At 58.7% G+C, this 16,875-nt stretch overlaps 1 protein-coding gene across 3 annotated transcripts in view; it reads right to left on the bottom strand.

Moving 5' to 3' along the window:
• The window catches only part of Ephb2 (EPH receptor B2), a 129,848-nt gene that overhangs the window by 3,720 nt on the left and 109,253 nt on the right, over positions 1-16,875 (bottom strand). Inside the window, exons 7-13 of one of the 3 annotated variants that reach the window (XM_078025564.1) lie at positions 11,259-11,328; positions 9,749-9,857; positions 8,937-9,004; positions 2,938-3,060; positions 2,156-2,403; positions 1,154-1,369; positions 265-414 (exon numbers count right to left, since the gene is read on the bottom strand). In XM_078025564.1, coding sequence (XP_077881690.1) covers positions 265-414; positions 1,154-1,369; positions 2,156-2,403; positions 2,938-3,060; positions 8,937-9,004; positions 9,749-9,857; positions 11,259-11,328 — 984 coding nt within the window. Of the gene's footprint in view, positions 1-264; positions 415-1,153; positions 1,370-2,155; positions 2,404-2,937; positions 3,061-8,936; positions 9,005-9,748; positions 9,858-11,258; positions 11,422-16,875 lie in introns of all 3 variants that reach the window. The other 2 variants (XM_078025565.1, XM_078025566.1) reach the window with 2 other exon arrangements.

Raw genomic sequence — 16,875 nt, 5'->3', positions numbered from 1 at the left:
TCTCCCAGGTTAGGTGGGGAACATGGAAGGACCGAGGGTCTCACTCAGGGCTGCCACAAGGCGTGTGCATGCTGACAACGGGCTGCTTTGGGAGCAGGCGGGCTTCCCTGCCACTCTGCACCCCGGAATCAGTCAACGCTGGGCTGGGAGCTGGGCTGGCAGCCCTCCACGTCAGAGGCCTGTCCCTCATCCCTGGGAGACTGGCACAAGGCCAGGGGTCCCTTTCTTCCCCTCCTCCATCTGTCCGCCCCCTTGGAGACTTACGTCCTGGTTGGTCATGTCCCAGTAGGGCCGCTCCCCGTAGGACATCACCTCCCACATGACGATTCCGTAGCTCCACACGTCGCTGGCTGAGGTAAACTTCCGGTACTGGATGGCTTCCGGAGCTGTCCAACGGATGGGGATCTTTCCACCCTGGGGAATGGATGGGAGGTTGGCCTGTCTGGCTCCTTCTCTCTCCTGCCCACCCTGAGCCCCATGCTGCATGAATCCTGAGGAGCTCCTCATCGTTCCCAGACTCGTCACGCTGCATAGACCACTGGCCATTTGCACAGCCTTCCTTCTGCATGACTCCCTTTTCCCACTCTGCCATCAGGACCCCCCATTCTCTCCTTAAATCCCACCGAAGGCCCTTCCCTGGCTCCCAAAGAGTTGCTGCCCCCTTCATCCCTCAAGTGTGCCTCATCTCTCCACCGAGGAGGACTACACAGGCGCAGCACACACAGGGCCGGCCTGCCTGGCTCGGCTTGCATGGGTCTCCTCTGGGGTCTCTGAGGACAGGGCCTGGGGCTTCTTCCCCTCAGTCCAGAACCCTTCAGCCTTAACAGCTGTCAGGGCGAAGTCCTGACCTTGGGCCTCCAGATTCTGGCCTGCCTCCCTCCCCAGCACTAGAGCCCCCACCTCACCTGCCCACCCCCAGCCTACATTCTGGTCACATGACCTTGCAGGAGACCATGCCGGCCAGCCAGCTCTACCACCCCTGGCCTCCCAGAGCTGGGTGACCTGCCCCCCTGCCCAGATGGTTTACATCGCCCCCATCTTAGGGCCCAGCCCGGGGCCTGCCCTGAGCAGGCGTCAGTGCGCCGTGGGGACAGCAGGATTTTTCTGCCTGCTTGTCTGCGCTGTGACTCCCGTGCTCCCTGCCTCCCCTTACCAAGGCGCTGGTGTAGGTGGGGTCTGAGGTGTCGTCCTCTAGGAAGCGTGAGAGCCCGAAGTCGGACACCTTGCAGACCAGGTTGCTGTTGACCAGGATGTTGCGGGCGGCCAGGTCGCGGTGGACGTAGTTCATGTCTGCGAGGTACTTCATGCCCGCGGCGATGCCCCGCAGCATGCCCACCAGCTGGATGACAGTGAACTGCCCGTCATTTTGCTTTGGGAGAAGTGAAGAAAATGGAGTCAACGGAGGAGAAGGCCTTGGAGCCCTGGATCCTCCTCACGCCGGGAACTGGAGCAGGGCCCCTGCCTTGGCCATGGGCTCCCTGTGGGAAGGACTCAGATGCCCAGGGACCTCAAAGAGGCCCAGGAGAGGCCAAATTCAGGGTGGTGGAGAGAACACAGGGCTTTGGAGCTTCGGGTTTGACTCTGGCTCTGCCCCTTCCTGGCTGTGCAACTATGGACCCAGGACCTAACCTCTCTGAGTCTCGGTTCTGTTCTGAGATAAACAGGAGGTGCATGGGCAGTATTTGCCAGGTGTCAGCCGGTCCAGTGGCATGTTTCTGCCACCCAGGCCAGTGCCCTCTGTCTAGCTGGTGGACTGATCTCCCGGGGAGTGGGGCATCAAAACTGTCCTCTGTGGGCCTCAGGCTCTGAACTCCTCTCCCTAGCCCAGGCAGTTTTGGGGAATTCTCAGATCTGATGAAAACCCTGGATAAAGCAACAAGACCCCCGGTGCCAGTCTGAACTCCCACCCTGACCCTCCGGCTGATGTGGGCAAATACTGCCCTTTTCTTCTCCTGTGCTAATGAGGAGGCACTGAGAACCCCTGCAGGGTTGGGGGGAGGGAGTGCTGGGATCGATTAGCAATGCCTGCCCCGGGGGAGGGATCGGAGGGGGAGCCAGCACAGGCCATTCCTGATCTAGAGCTCTGCCGGGGCCTGGTGTCGGGAGCTCTGCCCAGCCTTCCTTCCCTCCCCTGGACCCTCTGGGCTCCCCGTACCCTGAGGAAGGAGTCCAGGGAGCCGTTCTCCATGAACTCGGTGATGATCATCACAGGGGTGCTCTTGGTGACGACGCCCTCCAGGTGGATGACGTTGGGGTGGTCGAACTGGCCCATGATGGAGGCCTCGCTCAGGAAGTCCCGCCGCTGCTTCTCCGTGTAGCCCGACTTGAGCGTCTTGATGGCCACGAAGATCTCCCTCTTGCCCGGCAGCTTCAGGTGGCCACTGCAGACCTCACCAAACTCCCCTGGGACAGACACATCAGGGGAGGCGGGCTGTCATCGCCCTCTCCCTGTCCCCCCTGCTCCCGGGGCCTGCGGGGGCCCTTTCTCCCAGGTGGTCAGTTCTCCCTCTCAGACACAGAACCCGTCTGAAGTCCCAGCCACCTCGGGAGAAGAGAGTAGGGTAAGTAAGTCCTGCAGGGTTGTCCCGTGGCACCCGGTGGGGACCCAGGGAACCGGGAAATGGGGAGAGGGATCTGGAATGAATGACGGCAGGAAGGACCAGGCCCTGGGGGAGAGCCTGGGAATGGGGTTCTGGGCCCATTCAATCTCCGACTTGCTGGGCAAGGTCTTGGTCACCCCGTGCCTCAGTTTCCCCTTCTGTCTGCAAGGTGGTTTTACCGGAGGACCTTTGAGGACCCCTCTTCCTTGGGCTTCTGGGTCCCAGGGCCTCATGGTCCTGACCCCATCCCTCCCTCTGCCCCAGGAGTACACCCTGGACGGTCCCCTCCACCCCACATGGCTGAGGCCACGGTACCTGTAGGGGCGCGGCCACCTACCTGCTCCGATCACCTGCTCGATTTTGACGCAGGAGATGTCGATTTCCTTGGCGAACTCCCGCACTGCCTCATTGGGGTCCTCGTAGGTGAAAGGGTCAATGTAGATCTTCATGCCTGGGGTCACTGGGGGACAAGACCAGGCCCGGTCACATGGACTGATGGGCACAAATGGAAACAGGGGAGCAGTGCCCCCCAGAACTGGGCCAGCCCCTTTGGGGCACTGGACTGTCATGGGGCAGGTGGGCACTCAGTAGGAAGGTGAGGGGAACAGAGAGACCTCAGAGGTGACAGAGAGGTTCTAGTTCTTGTTCCCACTTCATTGATTACTAACGGCTTTTGGCAGTGGGTAAGACGGTCTGGGTTGACTAGTGATGTCTGCTCTGGGTGTGGCCCAGGTGAATAAGGAAGATGACTAGGACAGAGAACAGGGGTACCGAGTAAGGAAAGAAAAAGCCAAGAGACAGAGAATTGGAACTGGAATTAAAAGGGGCAGGCCTCAGAGCACCGTGTTCCTGGGGTGCTGCTAAGATCTCCCCCCATCTCTCCAGGCCTGGTGAAACGTCCTGTCCCTGAGCCATGTCACCTGCATAGCCCTCCCAGGCAGGCCCCACAGCCTGTAGGGACGCTCCATTCACCAGGGTCTGAGTACCCGTGGCTCCTTCGCTCAATTCCTGGGTCCCCCACTAGTCAAGGCCAGAACCCTTCCGATCCCTGATTCTCTGTTGATCAGCATGAGGCCAGGCATGGGCCCTACTAATCTGATTCCTGAAGTAGGTTTATTTCTATTTATTCGTGTTTGGTACTAGAGATTGAGCCCTGGGACACTCTACCATGGAACTCTATCCCCAGCCTGTTTTGTAAACTTTTTGGTTTTGAGTCAGGGTCTCGCTAAGTTGCTAAGACTAGGTTTGAACTTGTGGTCCTCCTGCCTCAGCCTAAGACGCTGGAATTACAGGCGGGCACCACAGTGCCTGGCAGATTTTTATTTTTTGATGCAAAAAGACAAGGCAAACTTCAAAGACCTAATTCTGACCCACTAGTGAGACTGCAAAACACTATGAAGGAATGGAAAGAGGGTCCATCTGCATTCCCCTCCCGGACAACTGGTCTACCTACCACCCGGAACTTCTGGCCTCCCCGACCCTGGCCTTCCTGGGTCCTCCCGAGCTTCCTGCCCACATTCTCCCACTGCTCTGTGGGTGGCTACTTCGGAGGCAGCAGCTCTGGGAGTCAGGAGGAGGGGATGGCATCTAATTGTTGGCAGTGGAGGTGCCCAAGTGGGCTTTGAGGGCTTGCTGTTCTCCCCTCAGCTCCCCTGGGCCCCCCCTTTCTGTCCCTTGTCCATGGATGGCGCAACAGGAATGGTCTCCCCAGTTCTGTTGGGAGGAAGGCTGAAAGCCAGCCACCTTGACCCACGGTGGTGAATGGAGCCATCGACCCTGCTCAGCCGTGACCTTGGACGTGCTAGCTGACCCCTCTCAGCTCTACTGCAGACATTCCAGGAACCCAGGAGTTGGAGCTTGTATCACAGCCTGGAACTGGCCCCCTGCCCGTTTTGTAGATAAAGTTTTATTGGAACACAGCCACGCTCATTCCTTTGCCTGTGGCTACTCTTATCCGGCAGCAGAGTTGGGAAGAGACAAGAGATCCACCATCTGCCCCGTACGGAGAAGTTGGCCAAAGCTGCTCGGACACGTTAGCCGGATCCGGGATGCTCTGTGTGGGTGCTGTCAGTCCCTGTAGGTCAAGGGTTGTTCATCGGGGCCCGTGAGCCGCTTGGCAGCCCCCAGGGTGGACTCTGGGAGGTCTGGTAACCTCCTGGGACGGAATGCATTTTTCACTTCCTTTTTAAATTCAAAAAGAAACTCATGCTCTTTATAAAGTCCAAAATTTATGGAAATAAAGGTAGTTGAAAAAAACTCCCTGAAAACCCAGCCCGAGTACAGATCTCCAGTTCCTTTTACCTTAGACTTTCCTACACCTACACACAGAGACATGGGATCCAACACGTTCATCAGAGTCTCACAGGAATCTGAGACCTCAAAGGAGGTGAAGAACCACCGTCCAAGACGGAGAGCCTGGGAGGAGGCGTGGGCGCAGATCTGTCCCCATTCCTCCCTCTCCTGGCACACTGTGCAGAGCCCTACAGGCCCTACCCGTCTGCAGAGCCGAGAGAATCCAGATGACAGAGACAGAACAATAACACCAGCAGCTGTCACTTACTGAATCCTTTGTCTGGGCCCAACACCGTGCCAGGCTCTTTATAGGCATTAAATCATCTCTTCCTTCCAACAACTCTTGGAGGAAAGGATAATTCCCCCCATTTCACATATAAGGAAACTGCAGCTCAGAGAGGCCAAGTAATCGGGCCAAGCCCACACAGCCGGCACAGGGAGGATTTGAACCCAGGTCTGTCAGCCTTGAGCCAGGGCTAGTACTCTCAATCAATCGCCACGTTCACTGCTTCCTGGATCTGGCCCAGCCTCCTCCACCTGGAGCCTTCAGCCACGATCCTCCTTCCCCACTCCCCGCCCCTCAGGGCTGGGGATCAGCTCCCTGGAGTTGGTCTTTGTCGGTCAGATGCAATGCATGGCATTGCAAGGTGGTTGGCTTCCTCCCAACAGAACCGGGGAGACCCTTCCTGTTGGGCCAGCCAGGGACAAGGGACAGGAATGGGGGTCCAGGGAAGCTGAGGGGGACAACAGCAAGACCTCAAAGCCCATCATTAAATACCACCCTCAAGCCTTGACTGAGGGTGCTGGTCAGGAGGCCTGGCCCCCACTGTGGGGGGGCTGGGTGCCAGGTCATCTGGTCCCTGGGGTGTTGGCCTGGACAAGAGTTGGCAGGTCTTAGGGAACGCTGGCCGGCTCCTGCCGAGAGCTTCCAGGGCCGCACGCGGGCCGTCCCCGGGGAGCAGCCCTTGCTTGGCTGAGCCTGGATGAGGACCTCCGTGGGCTCAGGCTGCCCCAGATACCGTGCTATTGTTTGTGTGACTCACAGTGGTCAGGGCCTCTGACGGTCATCCTGAAGCCAGCTGGGAACCTCAGGAGGTGGGGAGGACCCTGCACACCGGCAGGGTCCTGGGTTTGAATTCCAACTCTGCCGCTAAGGACAGTCACCAGGTTGAATCCAGGCTCAACCACCGCGTTGATCCTGCTGTGTGCCCCTGGGCAAGTCACCTGACCTTGGCTCACTTGTTTTAATCCGCAAAGCCGGTATAATAAGTATCTACCTCGTTAGGGGATTGTGAGGATTAAGTGAGAATATCTTATTAAAGGGCTTAGTACCTCGGTTGCAAATAGAAAGCGGTAACCAACTACCTGTTAGTAAAGAAGAGTTGCCTGTTGCTAAGTACTATTATTATAAAGCACCTTAGCTTCCACGAATTCACTTACAACCCTGTGAAACAAGGGTTCCATTCCTGTTATCTCCCATGTAAGGATACCAAGACTCAGAAAGGTTTGGTAACTTCCCCAAGGTTGCCCAGCTGGCCAGCGGCAGAGGAGGGATGAGAAACAGGGTCGGTTCCTCTGACTCCTCATCCAGGCATCACAGGCCTTGGTCCCCCCTCAGCACCTATTTAAGGATGGGAAACAGGAGCCCACGCAGGGACTCTGCAGTGACATGCATCTCTGGGCCTCAGCTTCCTCCTGTGCCCTGGCCACACGGGGTTGCTGGGTGGGTCTGGGATCACAGGGCAGGCTGTGCTTTGAAAAGAACAAAGTCCTGCTCAGATGCGACATCACAGCGCAGGACTCAGGAGTGTGAACTGCAGCTGTAAAGTGAACTGATCTAGGAACAGATCCTGGGTCTATTTTTAAAACACCCCTCACCTGTTTCCTGGTTATGGACTCAAATAGCTCCAGAAAGCTCCAAATAACCGCGCTCCCAGATGGCTCCAGGTGGCAGGGCGTGGTTCCCCTGGCTTGGCAGAGGGTAGGTGGCAGAGGGCAGGTGGCACAGGGTGGCTGAGTGTGCTTGCTCTGGTGCCCTGGGCTGGGGTTCACGCCCGGCTCCTTCTCTGAGCAGCTGAGCGACCCCGGGCCTCATTTACTCATATTCCAAGTGGGACGTTAAATGGATGATCACACGTTAAGCATTAAAACAATTCTGGGCACTTAGAAGGCACTATGTCCGGCCACATGGGCCCTCTTGATTTCATTACTTTGGGACAAGTGGAAGGGATGTCATTGATCATTGATGACTTTTTTTTTTTTGGTGCCAGGGACTGAACCCAGGGGCACTCGACCGCTGAGCCACACCCCCAGCCCTATTTTGCATTTTATTTAGAGACAGGGGCTCACTGAGTGGCTTAGGGTTTTGCTGAGTTGCTGAGACTGGCCTTAAACTCACGATCCTCCTGCCTCAGCCTCCTGAGCTGCTGGGATTGCAGGCGTGGGCCACCCTGCTTGGCTTGGATGACCTATTTTTAAAGGACAGGTGATTTTTTTTTTTCCTGGGCAGTTAAATGTGTCCCTTTTCCCTTGAGTTCCTTTTTCTGCCTTATGCTTAGGAAGTCTTCTCCGTCTCCCTGTTGGTGGGTACTTCCAGGGTCTGCCTGGCGTTTTAATGGTCCACTTATTTTTACGTCCAGGCTCAGAACTATTTCTAGGCCTAGGACCTCGTCCTTCCAGTGGTCTAGCTGGAGGTTTAGTGCCTGGAACTCTCTGGCTCACACCCACATCCAGGCCTGCAGGAAATCTATCGGCAAAAGATGCAAGAATCCAACCACTTCCTCCCACCTCCCCCGGCGCCACCAGGTGTTGTCACAACCATGTCCCCCCAGATGATTCCAACAGCCACCTCACTGATCTCCCTGCATCAGCCCTTTTGGGGTCCATTCTCCATACAGCAGCCAAGAAGTCCTGCCAGGGCGTAGCTCAGAGCCCATGAGTCCTCTATTCAGAAACTTCTGTGGCTCCCCATTTCATGGAGAGTAAAAGCCAATGCCCTGCCATGGCCAACAAGAATCTGCATATTGAGGGTCCCTCCTGGCCACCCTTCATTTTGCTCCGGTCACACCGGCCTCTTTACTGCTCCCGAACACTGCCGGGCTCAGCCTCAGGGCCTTTGCACTGGCTGTTCCCGCAGCCTGGAATGCCCTTCCCTTGGGAATCTCCAGCTTCTCTGGCTCTTTGTTCAAAAGAGACCCTCTCAACGAGGCCAGCCCCAACTCCCTGCAGCCCCGACCCCTGCGACTCAGTCCTTGGTCCTGCTCTATTTGCCTCTTCCCCAGGGCTGCGTCTGCTCACGCACCGCGTTGTTCAGCGGTTACATTTTGAATTCCCTGCCCTCCTCTGGAACGCACTCTACAGAGGCGGGGGGTTTAGCTCATGTTCCTTGGTCCCCGGCGTCTAGGCCAGTGCCTGGACTTCACAGGGAACCCTCCACAGATGCACTGAGGCCCCTCTTTCCCGGAGGTGACCATCCGAGGCACCCTAGGGTACCCCACCGAGTACGGTTTGAGAACCGTGAGGGACCTGCTGGAATTCCATCCTGTCGGATGAGCCTCCCCCAGCCCCTGTGCTTCCCGCTGCCTGGTCACCATGCTGCCGAGAGCCCGGGGAGGAGGCTCCGGATCCACTTCTCCCCTCTGCCTGCCTGGCCTTCTGCTCTGGGAGCGTGGGTGGCACGTGCAGCCCCAGCCCGGGGACAGTGGGGGAGGCAGGGGCACTGACGGTGGGGGAGGTGGCCACCAGGAGGAAGGGGCCTGCTGCCTCTCTCTCCCCTGGGCCAGGGCCTGGGGCTCCGTCACCCCATCGGTCATCAGTTTGTTTACTCTGCAGATGGGTGTCCAGGACCTACTACGCGCTGAGCACCCTGCAGTACCAGGAAGCCCTGGAGAATGTCAGGCACAGCTTGGGGTCTTCAGGGGACCCTGTTGGAATGGTGGAGAGCCCAGGAAGCAGCTGTCACCAACGGCCCGGCAAGAGGGGGCTGGGGAGGTCCCTGGGGCCCGGGGCGGAGGGCCCAGGGCATCGCCGCGGGTGCGTACGTACTGTGGCCGCTGGTGTAGTGCTGCAGCTTGTCCGTGTACTCGGAGTCGGCGCGCTCAAACCCCCGTCTTCTGGAACAAGAGCAAAGGGCTGGAGCCACCTGGAGGTGTCCAGGGAGCTGGGAGCCACAGGAGGTGACAGGGAGAGGGTGGGCACGCCCGGAAGCCACTCCCCTGCCAGGTGGCTCCCTGGCGCCCCCTGCCTAGTGGCTGGCCCTCCTGGTCCCACTTGTCCCTTCCCGCCTAGGTCCAGGCTCAGTCTTGCCCTCTTCCCTGTGCAGCCACGCCCCTTTAAAGAGAAATACCCCATCTGCCAGCCCCCGTCACCGGGGGGCGCTGTGCACTTATGGTCTGGTCCGTCTGAAGGTGGGGACTCTTGGGCGGTGTGTGGGGGGGAGAGGCTCTTTGCGCTGTGCCCAGCAGAGCCCAGGGTCGGTCCCTCCTGCCCTTCCTCTTGCTGGGCTGGCCACTTGGGAGGCCGGGTCCACCCCCCCACCGCCTGGCTCCTAAGTCCTCCACTTTATCCAGCGCACACTGGGGTGGTCTGCACTGCCCCCGTGTCCCTGTAGCTCCTGCCATTCTCAAGTCCTCTGTGTCCACTGTGCTGAGACGCCCTCGGTGCTGCAGCGTCTGTGCCTCGCTGGGCCACCCTCTGCATCGTGGCCTCCCAAGGGATGGACCGTGGACGGTCACGTGGCGTCTGGGTCTACAGAGTCCCCCCCGCCCCCCGCAGCCTGGACAGCTGTGGCCTCCTCTGTTTGCACACAGGGAGGGAACCTCGGGGACAGCGGGGCCTGAGGGGCCCGGGCCACCCACCTGTTGCACACGATGGCGATGACAACCACGGCGATGAGGAAGACCAGGCCGGCGGCCGAGGAGCCGATGACCAGGGGCAGCTTCTCCTGGATGCTCGTCTGGTACTCGGCTGGGAGGAAGCACAGGGGCGTCTCAGCCGGGCTCGGGGGTCCTAACGCTGCACCCCTGCCCCTCCCCCCAGGTCCCCAGGCCCTGTCCTCGTCCTGACAGCCCCCGTCACGTGTCTGAATGGAGAAAGCCGCCGCTTACAAGTGACCTTGGACGAGTCTGTGAATCGGTCCACTCCCCAATCCCTCATCTATAAAATGGGCACGACACCTACACCCCGTGTTGCTATGACAACCAACGGTCATGCCAGCTGACCTGAACCCAGAGGCCGTTCAGAGCGCTCACTCTGGAGCCAGAGTCCCCGAGCGCGAGTCACCATGGTGCCAGGTCCTCTCTGTGGGACCGTGATGCCCTTCCTGCAGTGGCCCCATTTTACAGAGGAGGAGACTGAGCTCGGGAGGTCGTGATCTGCCCAAGGTCATGTCCTAGGAAGTGCCTAGAGATGGTCAGCAGGAAGTGCCGCCATAGATCAGTCAGCGTAAGAGTAGGTTCATGACGCTAAGACGCGAATTTAGGGCCCGGGAGCCTCTGAAACGTTTGGCCACACAGAGGCCAAGGCCCGGGCTGAGCAGCTGAGCAGATGCTGAAAAGGGACACTGGAGCCTGGGCGCAGTGAAGGTGCCCCGTGGCACCGTTGGGACCTGTAGATGGTGTGGCTGCCTGGAAAGAGGCCCTGGAGACCCGCAGCCACGGCGCTGGCTACTAGTCAACGAGGGCCAAGCCGCGGGAGCCTGAAACCAGCCGTGCGCTGCGTCCCTTGTCCTTACACTAGTTTGACGGTGAGGATGATGACATATCACCCCAACTTGTGGCTAAAAAGAAACAACTGAGGGTCAGAGAGGTGACCCCGTCTGCCTGGCATCTGAGGTCGCTGAGGTCACGCTCCTTTTAAACTCCTTAGGCCACGGCCCCTGTTCCCTTGCCCGGGCAGACATGACTAATCTATCGCGGCACCCCCTGCTGAACTTAGATGCGGCTTCTGAATTCTCAGTCCCATTGCAAGTCTTGGCGGTCATTTATGGATCGAATACGTTTACTCTCTCAGATTCACTATGAAATTATCATTTTATAGATGAGAAAAATCTGGAGGAGGAAATAAAGTGATTTGCTCCGAGTGGCCCTGCAGGTGAGGCCTGAGCTTCCCAGCGTCCTGGGAAGGGAAGTGGCCTGGCCGATGGGATGGTGACCGAGAAGCGCGTATCTCTTCTGGACCACAGAAGCAGAGGCGCCATGAAGGGTTGTGCGGTCTGTGCACTGACCAAAGGTTTGCAACCGGGAGGGAGGGAGGCTGGTGCCTGGAGGAGGGGAGCCTTTCCAATCTGCCCAAAGCTTTCACGGGAAGGGGGCCCTGGATTTGTTCTCTCTGTGGAACGGTGCCCCCCTTGCTCCCTGGGCTCCTCACCTTCTGTCATGGTCTGGAAGTACATCTTGCCACTGTAGCGCCCGTAGCCGGCCACGGTGCGTGCCCGCACCTGGAAGACATAGATGGCGCCGGCTTTGAGGCCCTGCACGGTGACTGTGTTGGTGGGACTTTTTATGGCTGTGGCGTTGTACTCACTGAGCTCCTGCCGGGGAACAGAGAAGAGGGTTAGTGGGGCTGTTGTCCACGGCCTGCTGCCCGCTGCCCATAGCTCCCATGTGGGGTGGGTCTGGCCCCCTTTGTCACAAGGCCACGCCCTTTGGCCACGTGACTTTGCAGTGAGCAGAGTGTCTTTCTCTGCCTCATGGTTGCTGGATTCAGCCAGGTGACCTGCTATGGCCACGGGAGTATTCTAGCGGACGCGATGTTGGTGGAGCGAGCAGAGCAAGCAGGGGGGCGGGCAAGCTCTGCGCGTTTGCTGACGTGGCCTGACTTCTGTGTTGACACCACGTGCCTTGGAGGGGCTCGCCCCAGGCCACAGCTGCTTCCAGAGTGAGAACCGGTGGATACTTTGGCCCAACTCCTAGGCTGAAACGGGGCCAGCTAGTTGGTTCCCAGACACAAATCCAGGAGGAAGAACAACGATGGCTTGTTGTCGTGCGCCACTGGGTTTTGGGGACAGTTTGTTTTGCAGCATCATCTCAGCAACAGCTGACCAATACACACGACAAGTGGCCCCGTGGGTGCAGACCCTAAGGACTAGCCCACAGGTGCCTGGAGACAGCAGGGGGAGTCTCTTCCTGAGCCAGGTCATCTGCCTCCTCCTCTCTCTTATTACTCCTGCCCCTGCCCCTTGTCCCGGGCCCTGAGGGGTCAAGGGAAGGGGCCTCTTCTCAGCCCCGCCCTGGGGTGAGAGGAAAACAAAGGCCGAGAAAGGGAAACGATGCTCAAGGTCATGTGTAACAGGTGGCAGCGGCTTTGGGACTCAAAACCAGCCTGTGCCGGGAACCACATCTAATGTCCATGCTTTGGGACATCTAATGTCCCCTCCTTTGAGAGGCGTGGAACACTGATTCCGGCCTCCCAGCCACGGCATGGGGTGCCACAGTTCCAGCTGTGCTCTCAGAGCAGAGGTGGTTGGGCTTGGTGCACGGGACAGGGGTCCAGGCATCTGTCAGCCACCAGCAGGTACTTTCCCAAGTGCCCTCTCTGCACTGGGCCTGGCTGGCCACTGGGGTTCCACAGGGAGCTAAGGCACAAGCCTGGCCTCAGGGATCGGCCCAGCAAAGTAAGAGGTGCGAGGATCTCAACCGTTTGAGGATTATGGAGCTCTTGGAGGAACGGATAAAAACCCGTGGACCCTCATCCAGAAAAACACGCGCCTCATGGCGCCCGCCAATCACGCATACACCTGGGAGCCCCGTAAGCCTCCTGAGGCAATGGAGATGAGCAGGAGCAAGGCCACCCAGGCATTGTCACGTGGAAGTTAAGGTCCCAAACTGGAGCCACACCTCCTGGGTTCAAGTCCTGGCTCTGTGACTTAGTGCCCCTGTAGCCTGAGGTGACCTCCTGAACTCTGTGTCTCCTCCTTTTTTCCGTGGAGTGGGAGTAATAAGACCCCCCACCTCAAAGCACTGCTCACAGGCTGAAGTGAGCCACGGGTGCTCCCGCTGCCAGGGGGTGGGTCCCGGTGAGCTGAGACCTGGCCTGGGGGAAGCAAGGGGGAGCAAGAGCCTGGGGTGGAAGCTAGAGAAGGGGCTGACCTGCAGGTGTCCTGCCAGGGGCTGCAGCAGACAGGAGGTCTCTTCCTGTGCAGGTCATCTGCCTCCTCCTCCAGGAAGCCTCCCTGACTTCCAGGCCAGATGTGCCTCTCTCTCTCAGGGCCCCGAGCACTTGCCACAGGAAGTGCCACAGGAAGGGGATTTCTGCCACTTCAGGCCCCTTGGCCACCTTGACTGTGGGTTCACGAGGGAGGGGCTGTCCCTTGTTCTCCTGTACCAAGCCCAGGGTCCTGCACACAGAGTCCTTCCCCAGCGCCACAGTGTGAGGCCGACTCCTTTGCCTGCCACATCCCATCCCTAAGGTCCTTCACACTTTCTCCGTCCCCAACTACTTCCTCCTTCCCTGAGGGGGCTGCCAGGTCTACACACACTCAGGCGGCTCAGCTGAACGTCAACTTCAGATTATATATATATATATATACAGTGTGTGTGTGTGTGCTTTTTTATTTTTTATTTTGAGACTTAAGGCCTTGCTAAGTTGCTGAGGCTGGCTTTGAGCTTTCGATCCTCCTGCTTCAGCCTCCTGAGCTGCTGGGATTACAGGTGTGTGCTACTGCGCCTGAAAGATGTGTGTGGATAGGTAGTATGTTAGTGTGTCCCGTGCAGTATTGGGGTCATAAACTAAAAATCATTATTTTTTAACTCAAATCTAACTGGGTGTGGTGGTTCCTGCCCCTAATCCCAGCAACTCCGTAGGCTGAGGCAGAAGGATCACAAGTTCGAGGAATTTGAGCCACTTAGTGAGACCCTCTCAAAATACAAAAAAATAGAAGGGTGCAGCTCAACAGTTGAGTGGCCCTGGGTTTAATCCCCAGTACAAAAAATTCAAATCTAATCTTGTGTCTTTCCTTCCCTCCCTCCCTCCCTCCCTCCCTTCTTCCTTCCCTCCTTCCTCCCTCCCTTCCTCCCTTCCATGCTGGGGATCACACCCAGGGCCTTTGCTGGGCAAATGCTCTACCACTGAGTTTTGCCCCTAGCCCTGTGCCCTGTATTTTCTCGGGCAACCCCACCTTCCCTGGGCACTCTGAGCTTTTGCAGGCTGCCACTGTCCAAATGCCCTTCCCTCTTCTGACATTTTACCTCTGCTGGGGAAACCTCCCCGGTGTGCCAGCCCGGGGCTGCCCGTCTCCTGCCTTCTGTTCTGTCTGTGGTTCTGTTATATGGGTCCATATTATCTAAGATGTGGGTTCCCTGAGGGAGGGGCTACCTCCTTCATCTGTACACAGTAGGTGCTCAGCACACAGGCTCAGCACACAGTAGGTGCTCACTAGCTAGTGACCAGAACATTCAGAATTGCCAAGATCTGGGGTGAAGTACCACGACTTAACACTAGGTGCCGCTATCCCACATCGGATCTGCTCAGGTGTGAAAAGTGGGTTGGGTTCTGCAGGCCCCGTGGGTGCCCAGGTAAGGATCGCAGGTTTTAAGGTCCTGCTGATGTGAGGGACACGAGAGGTCACTCCTGGTGCCACAGGAGAGTGAGGAGCCAACTTGAGCAGGTCCCTTCTCTCACGCTGGGTGCAGAACGCAGCCCGGGATTAAAGACTTCAAATATCAGCTCTTCCACTTAAAGGCACTTTGGGAAGGACCTTCTCTGCCCTGAGCCTCTATTGTCCACTTCAGAAAATGGAGCGAAGCAGGCCAATCCCTCCGGGCCCTTGTGCAGATAAAATCTGATCAGATGCTGCGGGGCCACCAACTCCTCCTCTGAAAAGTGACTCAGCGCCCACGGGTGCTGGGAAGAAATTCAGCACGAAATCCCCTAGACCCTCGTCTGAGTCCTTACCCAGAGACCGAGGGCCAGAGCCACCAGGTGCATGTCCTGAGCCACCCTGGCCTTGGTTTTCTCTCCTCAAAAGTGGGATAACGCCAGTGGGCACCCCGGTGGGTGGTTGTGGGGACTCAGCGTGAGAACACGGACGAACTTTCAGCACAAAAGTCCTTGGCGCACACATAGGGATGAAACGTGGCTGTCACCAACATCGCTATCATCTACGCCGTCACAGGCTAATTCTCACGGGATCCGTAAGTGGCTGTGAATGGGTGAAAGGCCTCTCCCGGTGGGTGCTGCGCAGTGCACTGGACACAGACCTCCCACCCAACCTCTGTGCCCTGCAGCGTCCTTCCCCTTCACGGCTGCCCCTTCACATTTCTGTTGGATGGAGGCTGACATCCGCGTGGCCCCTGAGGGCCCGTCCCCATCAATCGGCCTCGCCGATGCCTCTCCTCGGGGTCTCGGAGCTGAGGGGAGCTGAACCAGGGGGCTCAGGGGCAGCTGCCAAAGGAGGCCACCTCCCCCTGGGAAGCCCAGTGGTGACAGGGCCCGGCCGGGTCTGCAGCGAGCCTGGCCCCCTCCAGCAGCCACATCCAGGATCCTTGTGGCAGAGCGGAGGCCGCTCGGGGCAGCAGGCTGGGCCATCCCCGTGGAGCTGGGGAAAGGCTGAGCGGAGCCCGCTCCACAGAGCACCTTTCTGGGGCAGGAAAGGAGTCGAGGGAAAGGGGACAGGGTCCCGGGGCCCTTTCTAGGAAGACCTGGAGCATTCCCTGAGGGAATCGGCCGCAGGCACCCCGAGGCCGCGGTGTCGCTGAGAGCCGGCTAGCGACAAGGGCCTCCCCTGACCGAGTCCCTCCCCTCTGCACCTCGGCATCCCTGCTTCCCTCTGCTTCTGCCGCTCTTCTGCACACTCGTCTGGCTGCACCCTCCTGTCCCCACAGCCCTGCTCCAGCAGGTGCCACACGACACCTGCCAGTCACCTACCCCAGGTCCCCAGGTCCCCGAGCTCCAGGATGTTATTGGATCTTTCAGCTTCTCCACCCCTGCTGCCCACCCCCCAGGCTGTGCCACCACCATTTCTCAATTGGTGTCCCATGAGAGCCCTGAGCGGGGTTCCCTTGGGTCCCCAAGTCTCCCCTGCAGTCTGCTCTCCACACAGCAAGCTACAAGGTCCCTGAATGAAGGTTCATTCCAGAACCTTCCTATCGTACCTTAACTCCCTCCAGACTCCCAGGGCCTGGCAGGCCGGACACACCAGACCCAACTCCTCTCCAGCCTCTTCCCCTGCGGCCCTCCCTCGGGCTCCCATTGCTCCCGCCTGACCCCCTGAGCCTCGCCTTCTCTGTTCCCTGAATGCAGCTGCGCATTCCTGCCCCAGGGCCTTTGAGCATGTTCTGCCTGCTGCCCCAGTGACCGCTCTCTCAGCTCTTCGCCTGTCAGCTCTTTGCATCCTTCAAGGCTTAGCTCAAATGTCACTAAATGCAGGCCTCTCCCACCCGTGCCATGACTGGGGGCCTCTTCTGGGTGCCCCGGGACATTTGCTGACCCTTCTGTAGCTGACATCACACCTGTCTCATGCTGTTAGTGTCTGAGTCTGTGTTTAGGTCCCTGAGGCCTCTGGGCCATCTGGTTGCTGTCCGTATTCCTGACTCCCATGTGGACCTGGTCCAAAGTTGGTGAAGATGACGGTGAGCGGCCGTTGTCCCCCTTCCTGGTAGCAGAGGCCGAGTGGCCCCTCTCTGCACCCCAGGCCCGGGGGATGGGCTGATGAGAGCAGGGCTGTGTCATCACGGGGGCGCGGGGCTGCCACACTTGCTCTCAGTCTTGCCCTTCTACACCACTTGTCCCCAAGGTTCTCCGTGGCAGGGCCTGGTCCCGCCTACTGCTCACTGGTCATCCCAGAAGCACCCTGGGAAGCAGCGGGAGGCGGGAGTGCCAAGCAGGGAGGGGGAGCGCAGCGCAGATCCTGGCTCTGCCCCGGCCCTGGGGCTCCTGCACTAGTTACATACTCCCCGTGCCTCGGTTTCCCTTCCTGTCCCCGCTGGAGAGTGGGTGATGTGCTTGGCACAGAGAGGGCTCGTGAGCCGGGAGCAGGCGGTCACCT

The sequence above is a fragment of the Ictidomys tridecemlineatus genome, chromosome 11 (assembly GCF_052094955.1).
Source record: "Ictidomys tridecemlineatus isolate mIctTri1 chromosome 11, mIctTri1.hap1, whole genome shotgun sequence".
NCBI classification, from domain to species: Eukaryota; Metazoa; Chordata; class Mammalia; order Rodentia; family Sciuridae; genus Ictidomys; species Ictidomys tridecemlineatus.
The sequence above is the reverse complement of the archived record's forward strand: the minus strand, read 5'-3'. Positions and strand labels throughout refer to the sequence as shown.